Here is a 9,072-nt window from a genome sequence, read left to right as displayed (position 1 = left end):
TTTTTTTCCCCTGATAACATTAAGACCAAATTTTCCAAAGTGTCTAAACAAAAATTTCACTGTAAGTTTATTTTTTTTAATAAAAACTCACAGTTCTGGAAAAATCTACAATTTACTTCTTTCATATCTAAAGACTTTGGAGATTAAATTTAGAATAACATATTATACACACAATAATCTATCCTAGCTTTAATAATTTGAACAAAAATTGAAAGTTATTATTTTTTTGGAATTAATTCACTAATAAAAACTTTTTAATAAGAGTTTTGATAATTAACTTTTATAATCTCATAAACATATTTTCTTCATTACTATAATATATAGGCTTTTTACACATTAATTGAAAAATTAGCTATAATTTGGAGATGATGAATAGACATATCAATTTCTGAGAAACCTCAACCAATATTTAGCCTTCAGTAATGACAAAATATTCAAGACTCACAGCAAAACTTCGGGGAGATATACACATACATATATATATATATATACACATATATATATATATACATATACATATATATAAAAAATATGTATATGTACATATGTTACTATATATATGTATATATGTGTGTGTGTGTGTATATATATGTATATCTATATCTTAATCTTATGTCCCTGGTCAAAGAATTACATTGAAATTCTGGGCTTGTTCAAATTTTCTGTGTAATGTGAAAAATATTTATCTCTCATAAACTATTTTTTAAAAATTTCACATGATAGCTGATTTATCATACCCCAGATGTATAATCTGATAAATTCAAGCTTGACTAAATGGAAAATAAAGCATAATGACTGAAATTTTTGTTTTTAATGGTGTCATCAATCATATCTGCTATAAATATTGCTTTTCTTTGGGTTAACTTCAGAGGTCTTGAGACTAAAAACTTAACTCTTTATCGAAGCACTTTTGTTTACATCATCTTTAGACATATCTGGAATTTTGTACCTTTAAGAGTTAAATGTAAAAGGATTGGTAAGTGAGAACATGAAAAAATACACCATTTTGCTCTCATTACATATCACAATATTATTTCACATTTCTCTTTTCTTCCTAATGTTCATAAAAGTGCCTAAAAAAACTTGATCTAAACTTTAAGAAATGAAATGTTCGATAAATTATGCATGCTGTTTCTAAAGAAAAACACGAACTATTTGGGATTTTTAAAACTTGGTTAAAAATGCTGCATTGTAATATAGTAAATCAGGATAGCAAATGCCAGAGACCTCATAAATATTAGCTCCAAATTTATAGATTTTTAGCTTGTTTGAAAAGGAAAAAAATAAAATTTCTGTTATGAAATGATTTGAGTTCCTACGAATGAAGCATGATTGCTGACTGACCTGTGCACTGATTTAGCTGTGATTCACCTATTTACATCTGCTAGGTCTGATATAATTATTACTCAAGGATGTTCTTACGCATATATTTGCTTTTTAAAATTTAAATATATTTTTAATTCTTTATTTATATTTTCAAACTTTTATGTTTGGAGAATTCAGATCTTAAATATTTTCCCATTATTTGACTTGCACCTTGAATTTAATAAATCTAGTTCTATATGTATGAGATTTTTGAAGAAGAGAATGGGTAACTTCACAAATCTTAAAATAATAATAATAATAATAATTAACTTCCTCAGAGTCTGTAGCCAGTTTTGCCATGTATACGTCGTTCTTTTCAGTGCCATGAATCATCATAAGTGGCAGGTTCATTACTGTAGCATGCTGAAAGGATGGTATGAAAACTATCCAACACTGACTTGTGAAGTAGTCCACCCCCAAACAGTATTCCATTACTTTGTGTATCATTCCATCTGGATTTTCTTTAATGTTTTGATGATTATTCTTTTGTTTAGTCTTGGAGAACTCTAGCTATGAAATTCTGAGCTCATATTTGAACATAGTATTGAAACTTTTTCAATCCATAATGAATCTCTGCATGCTATTTAGAGTCAACTGCTTTGGGGATTGCATTCAGCAATTTTCCTGCAATTCAGCCACATAATCAGAAAATATAAGTATATCTTATTGTGTTATATATTTATTCTTCTTAGGAATCCCTTGCTTTAACTATGTTCAAGTGAAATCAATTTTTTTGTAAGAGAAATAGCTTAGAACAAAATCATTAAAGTCCCTTTATTTTCAATGATTTAACACTGAAAAATCATCCCATTTGGAAAATCTAATATTGCTTTTATTCCCTCCACTAAAAAGAAAACATACGCAAATATGTGAGTTCCAAAAGCGAAGGCTACAGCAGCACAAAACCAACACACGTAAAAATATTTGCCTAGGACTGTTATATAAAACAGCATTACCAGAAAGAATTGATGAGTAATATGTTGCAGGCTTTAAAGGAGCTATAACATATAATAGCTTGATAAACATGATTATGAGAAGAGGACACTAAAATAAATTTTTGAAGAAAATATAAAAAAGGCAAAACTCAACGCTATTTTTATTTCAGTAATCGTTTTCCTCCTTCTTGAATTTGTGAGATTTCCTCAATATTTGCTGAATTTTTGGAAGACAAGGGTTTCTAGCAGGCGCTCTAAAGCATTTGCCAGAAGGTGGCGACATAAGCCCTATTGCATAGAGCTGTCCCAGGTGCTGAACCAGGTTTCGGAGCTTGAGAGTATTCAGCAGCTAGCGACCAGGGATTCCACCAAGATCTCCCTAGAGGTTTGTGGGCTTTTTTTGGGGGGGGGGGCGCAAAAGACCATATAAAATGTCCAATGTCATCTGTAACATGTAGGAAAAATATTTTCTTTCCTAACTTTACTCGCTATGGGAAGTGACAGTATTTGCTGAAATTAAAAGGGTAGAACGGATTTGGGGTGCGTGTGTATGTGTCTGTAAAATACATACCGAATTCAGTTTTTCCTTCACTTTGAGACGCAGCTGTATGCCCGTCTCTGTCTTAGACACATCCTTTATTATTATTTTCTCCTCTATTCCCCAAGGTTAAAATATAAGTCACAGGCAACATCCTGGCCAAAGAAGTCAGACTACACTGTTGGTTGATAAACTGAACAGGGGGTGTTTTTTTAAAAAAAGCTGAGATATGTTCCGTGTTCTTTACATCAATTAACAATAATTGACAGACTGACCAGGGCGGTCCACCTTCCCATTAAGGCACCTTGTGGCTCCTTTCCTCATTTCCTACTGCCACCATGCGATGCTGACTCTGCTAGGAATTGGGCAGAAATATGAGGCAGTGGATAGTTAGAAAAGGTGTGTGTGTGTTTCTCTCCTCAAGGTTGGCTGGGTGGGAGGCGGAGTTTATTTGTTACAGTGTTGGCGTGACCGAGTTTTGAGTCTTGGTCGGGCGACCAAAAGAGACCCGAATGCGAAGACCCTGAATTAGAGGGAGAGGAAGGAGGGGACCAAAGGAAACTCGGGGTTGAGGAACTGTTAGAAGGGGAAGGTGTGTGTGTGTGTGTGTGTGTGTGTGTGTGTTTGTGTCGGTGGGGAGAGGGGGACCTACAGTTGGAGCGACACACAGAGGGATAAAGAAAGGGGAATGAAATATGTTCCGTGTTCTTTACATCAATTAACAATAATTGACAGACTGACCAGGGCGGTCCACCTTCCCATTAAGGCACCTTGTGGCTCCTTTCCTCATTTCCTACTGCCACCATGCGATGCTGACTCTGCTAGGAATTGGGCAGAAATATGAGGCAGTGGATAGTTAGAAAAGGTGTGTGTGTGTTTCTCTCCTCAAGGTTGGCTGGGTGGGAGGCGGAGTTTATTTGTTACAGTGTTGGCGTGACCGAGTTTTGAGTCTTGGTCGGGCGACCAAAAGAGACCCGAATGCGAAGACCCTGAATTAGAGGGAGAGGAAGGAGGGGACCAAAGGAAACTCGGGGTTGAGGAACTGTTAGAAGGGGAAGGGGTGTGTGTGTGTGTGTGTGTGTGTGTGTTTGTGTCGGTGGGGAGAGGGGGACCTACAGTTGGAGCGACACACAGAGGGATAAAGAAAGGGGAATGAAAAGGAAGAGGGAAACTGAAGGGGAAAAGGGGAAGCCTAGTGGGGGAAGGGGCAGTAGGCTGAAGGGAGAGGAGACACAGGACGAAAAGTAGCGGAGAGGAAGGAAGGGAAACGGAGAGGAGGGTCACAAAGTGGAGGATGGGGTTTCTCTATTCCAGATAGTTCTGGGATTGGAGACTATTTGATAGGGGAGACTCCAGATTCGGCAGCCGGTTGGGCAGCGGCAAAGTACAATGGACAGCGAGAGACAGACATTCCTGCCACTTCGCCGCCGCCCAGAGATCCCGGAGCTGCTTTCAAGCCAACTCCAGTTTTTCAGCTGGAGCTTCCGACCGTGCTGGACCGCGGGAGCTCAGGGAGCGCCTAAAAGCCGCCCCTTGGAGATGCTTTCACCAGAGCAGTAAGAACTTCCTGCTGGAGTCTCTGCATCCCCTGGCTCTGAAACACCCCCTGGGAAGGGGCGGAAGACCCCAGGGGGAGGGGCGAGGGGGGATCCTAGCGCTGCTCTTTTTCCCCTCCCCCTCCCCCGGCGGGCGTGCAGGCATGGATGTGCTCAGCGCTAGCCAGAGCAACAACACCACATCGTCCCAGGGTCCCTTTGAAACGGGTGGCAACGCTACTGGCATCTCCGACGTGACCCTCAGCTACCAAGTGATCACCTCTTTGCTGCTGGGCACGCTCATCTTCTGCGCGGTGCTGGGCAATGCGTGCGTGGTGGCTGCCATCGCCCTGGAGCGCTCCCTGCAGAACGTGGCCAACTATCTCATAGGTTCTTTGGCGGTCACCGACCTCATGGTGTCGGTGCTGGTGCTGCCCATGGCCGCGCTGTACCAGGTGCTCAACAAGTGGACCCTGGGCCAGGTCACCTGCGACCTGTTCATTGCCCTTGACGTGCTGTGCTGCACCTCATCCATTCTGCACCTGTGCGCCATCGCGCTGGACAGGTACTGGGCCATCACGGACCCCATCGACTACGTGAACAAGAGGACGCCCAGGCGCGCCGCTGCGCTCATCTCGCTCACTTGGCTTATTGGCTTCCTCATCTCCATCCCGCCCATGCTGGGCTGGCGCACCCCTGAAGACCGCTCAGACCCCGACGCCTGCACCATCAGCAAAGACCACGGCTACACTATCTACTCCACTTTCGGCGCTTTCTATATCCCACTGCTGCTCATGCTGGTTCTCTATGGGCGCATCTTCCGAGCCGCGCGCTTCCGCATCCGCAAGACAGAAGAAGGGTGGGGATACTCGTCTGGGAGCATCCTCAGCCCCTCAGCCCAAGAAGAGCGTGAATGGACAGCCAGAGAGCAGGGACTGGGGGCCGGGTATGGAGAACAGAGCTGGCGGTGTCCCGTGCGCCAACGGTGCGGTGAGGCAGGGCGACGATGGCGCCGCCCTGGAGGTGATCGAGGTGCACCGAGTGGGCAACTCCAAAGAGCATCTGCCTCTGCCCAGCGAGGGCGGTGCTATCCCCTGCGTCCCTGCCTCCTTCGAGAGGAAAAATGAGCGCAACGCAGAGGCCAAGCGCAAGATGGCCCTGGCCCGCGAGAGGAAAACTGTGAAGACTCTGGGCATCATTATGGGCACCTTCATCCTCTGCTGGCTGCCATTCTTCATCGTGGCCCTAGTCTTGCCCTTCTGCGAGAGCAGCTGCCACATGCCCACCCTACTGGGCGCCATAATCAACTGGCTGGGCTACTCCAACTCTCTGCTCAACCCTATTATTTACGCCTACTTCAACAAAGACTTCCAAAACGCGTTTAAGAAGATCATCAAGTGCAAGTTCTGTCGCCGATGATGACGGAGTAGTAGCCGGCGACTGCACCCGCCCTTTCACTCTGCCTCCAGCCCTCTGGAATCAACACCTAAGATAACTTGATATTTCTCCTCTTACTTTTGCAGCTGCTCCGCCCACGGCTTTAGTTCGGGGATTGAAGACTATTTGATAGGGGAGCCCCCAGATTCGGCAGCCGGTTGGGCAGCGGCAAAGTACAATGGACAGCGAGAGACAGACATTCCTGCCACTTCGCCGCCGCCCAGAGATCCCGGAGCTGCTTTCAAGCCAACTCCAGTTTTTCAGCTGGAGCTTCCGACCGTGCTGGACCGCGGGAGCTCAGGGAGCGCCTAAAAGCCGCCCCTTGGAGATGCTTTCACCAGAGCAGTAAGAACTTCCTGCTGGAGTCTCTGCATCCCCTGGCTCTGAAACACCCCCTGGGAAGGGGCGGAAGACCCCAGGGGGAGGGGCGAGGGGGGATCCTAGCGCTGCTCTTTTTCCCCTCCCCCTCCCCCGGCGGGCGTGCAGGCATGGATGTGCTCAGCGCTAGCCAGAGCAACAACACCACATCGTCCCAGGGTCCCTTTGAGACGGGTGGCAACGCTACTGGCATCTCCGACGTGACCCTCAGCTACCAAGTGATCACCTCTTTGCTGCTGGGCACGCTCATCTTCTGCGCGGTGCTGGGCAATGCGTGCGTGGTGGCTGCCATCGCCCTGGAGCGCTCCCTGCAGAACGTGGCCAACTATCTCATAGGTTCTTTGGCGGTCACCGACCTCATGGTGTCGGTGCTGGTGCTGCCCATGGCCGCGCTGTACCAGGTGCTCAACAAGTGGACCCTGGGCCAGGTCACCTGCGACCTGTTCATTGCCCTTGACGTGCTGTGCTGCACCTCATCCATTCTGCACCTGTGCGCCATCGCGCTGGACAGGTACTGGGCCATCACGGACCCCATCGACTACGTGAACAAGAGGACGCCCAGGCGCGCCGCTGCGCTCATCTCGCTCACTTGGCTTATTGGCTTCCTCATCTCCATCCCGCCCATGCTGGGCTGGCGCACCCCTGAAGACCGCTCAGACCCCGACGCCTGCACCATCAGCAAAGACCACGGCTACACTATCTACTCCACTTTCGGCGCTTTCTATATCCCACTGCTGCTCATGCTGGTTCTCTATGGGCGCATCTTCCGAGCCGCGCGCTTCCGCATCCGCAAGACGGTCAAGAAAGTGGAGAAGAAGGGTGGGGATACTCGTCTGGGAGCATCCTCAGCCCCTCAGCCCAAGAAGAGCGTGAATGGACAGCCAGGGAGCAGGGACTGGGGGCCGGGTATGGAGAACAGAGCTGGCGGTGTCCCGTGCGCCAACGGTGCGGTGAGGCAGGGCGACGATGGCGCCGCCCTGGAGGTGATCGAGGTGCACCGAGTGGGCAACTCCAAAGAGCATCTGCCTCTGCCCAGCGAGGGCGGTGCTATCCCCTGCGTCCCTGCCTCCTTCGAGAGGAAAAATGAGCGCAACGCAGAGGCCAAGCGCAAGATGGCCCTGGCCCGCGAGAGGAAAACTGTGAAGACTCTGGGCATCATTATGGGCACCTTCATCCTCTGCTGGCTGCCATTCTTCATCGTGGCCCTAGTCTTGCCCTTCTGCGAGAGCAGCTGCCACATGCCCACCCTACTGGGCGCCATAATCAACTGGCTGGGCTACTCCAACTCTCTGCTCAACCCTATTATTTACGCCTACTTCAACAAAGACTTCCAAAACGCGTTTAAGAAGATCATCAAGTGCAAGTTCTGTCGCCGATGATGACGGAGTAGTAGCCGGCGACTGCACCCGCCCTTTCACTCTGCCTCCAGCCCTCTGGAATCAACACCTAAGATAACTTGATATTTCTCCTCTTACTTTTGCAGCTGCTCCGCCCACGGCTTCCGGATCTCTTTTTCTCCCTCCTGCACTAGGGTGAAGGTGTTCTGTGCAGAGGCCCCAGTGGCGGGGCACTCGGGCTCGGGAAACTAACCCCAAAGGTCTATGAGAAGCGACCGTGTTCAGACGTAGGTTTCAGCTTCAGTTGCGATCCCAGCAATTTCTTCCTCCCTCTTCTATCCCTCAAATCTCCGCGGTGGGAATTTAAGCCTCAGCCATCCAAGGGGAGTATTCTACCAAACCAACACACAGCCGAGTCTGCTAACGGCCTCACCTGACACTTCCAGAACTTGGTCTCAAGGCTCAGGACAGCGCTCCCTCTCCCGCCCTCTGGCTCTAGAAATGTTCTCTCTTTTCCGATTCACCTCATCTTCCCTTTCCCTGCTTCCCTCTCTGCTCTTGCCGTCCTGACGTAATTTGCTGGTCGGGAAAGGCTGGAGTGTCTGTCTGCTTTTCTCTGGGCCAGTGGTGTCACCCGCAGTTCCCCCCATCCCTGTCTAGACTCCCAGGGGGTGCTGCACGTGCTTGCTTTGTTTTGTTGAATTCAAAACAAGTGGCTAGAGGTGTCGCTTGCGGTGCACTTGTAAGTACAAGGCTGAGCCAGTGGCGGGAAGCGAGGAAGGGGTGTGGCCCATTTTATCCGTGCTAGCCTGGGTATCAGCACGACCGGGGAAATTGACCACCTTAGAGTGCGGAGTTTACGGTCTGAATACGTTGCTAGCAGGTAGCTTGTCCTGGCACCACCGCTTACCTACTGCGGGAGGCGCTCGCCTGCCGCAGTGTGAGCACAGGGAACTAGGAGACCTGGGACCCGTACGCCTGCAGGGCGGTACCAGCTCTCGCAGACTGTGGGCTGCCTACCTACATGCCCGAACTCCCGGAATCGAATCGAGGGTTGATAAATTGGTTTGTCCAAGCCCGAGACTTTAGGTCCCGCGGAGTTCTTAAGACCCAAAAGACCAAGAAGGCTGTAATGGGTGGCATGGAGGGACTGAGGAAGAGGGAAGTGCCCAGGGCATGCCTGCCTACGCTCCAGTTTAGCTCTCCCCTTAGAACCCTTAAGGGCAATTTTATCCAGAGAACATGGACATTTCCCTCCTTATTCACCCTCTTTCCTCTTTCGCATTGGGGAGTAGCTCTGTTTAGTGCGTCCTAACACTGCACTAGATTTGTCCTACATGACATTCTGGACATAGAGTTAGCAGAATTTGGGTGAATACGAAATCTGGGCTTTCAATAGAAGGAGTCCCATTAGGTTAGCACTCATCATGACCTCAGAGGTGGATACCTTTATTAGTGGGGGTGCTCTTTCTAGGAAGTCTAGAGAATCTTGTATGGGATTCTGTTTGCTCTGGCTTGGCCTTGAAACTCCAGGATTCTATGGGGAC

General features: G+C 47.9%; 2 protein-coding genes across 2 annotated transcripts; both read left to right on the top strand.

Annotated features, from left to right (window-relative positions):
• Positions 1–4,353: 4,353 nt before the first annotated feature.
• Positions 4,354–5,904, top strand: LOC102500620 (5-hydroxytryptamine receptor 1A-like). The gene is given in 2 exon segments (XM_014590990.1): positions 4,354–5,223; positions 5,225–5,904. Coding segments are annotated over 2 exon segments (1,254 nt in total). The 5' UTR covers positions 4,354–4,537; the 3' UTR covers positions 5,793–5,904.
• Positions 5,905–6,114: 210 nt separating this feature from the next.
• LOC102500218 (5-hydroxytryptamine receptor 1A) lies at positions 6,115–8,767 on the top strand. Its single transcript, XM_006156821.1, has one exon. The coding sequence runs from the start codon at positions 6,299–6,301 to the stop codon at positions 7,565–7,567; it is 1,269 nt and encodes a 422-aa protein (XP_006156883.1). The 5' UTR covers positions 6,115–6,298; the 3' UTR covers positions 7,568–8,767.
• The last annotated feature ends 305 nt before the right edge of the window (positions 8,768–9,072 follow it).

The sequence above is a fragment of the Tupaia chinensis genome, unplaced genomic scaffold, assembly GCF_000334495.1.
Source record: "Tupaia chinensis unplaced genomic scaffold, TupChi_1.0 Scaffold000516_1, whole genome shotgun sequence".
Lineage (NCBI taxonomy): Eukaryota > Metazoa > Chordata > Mammalia > Scandentia > Tupaiidae > Tupaia > Tupaia belangeri.
The sequence above is the reverse complement of the archived record's forward strand: the minus strand, read 5'-3'. Positions and strand labels throughout refer to the sequence as shown.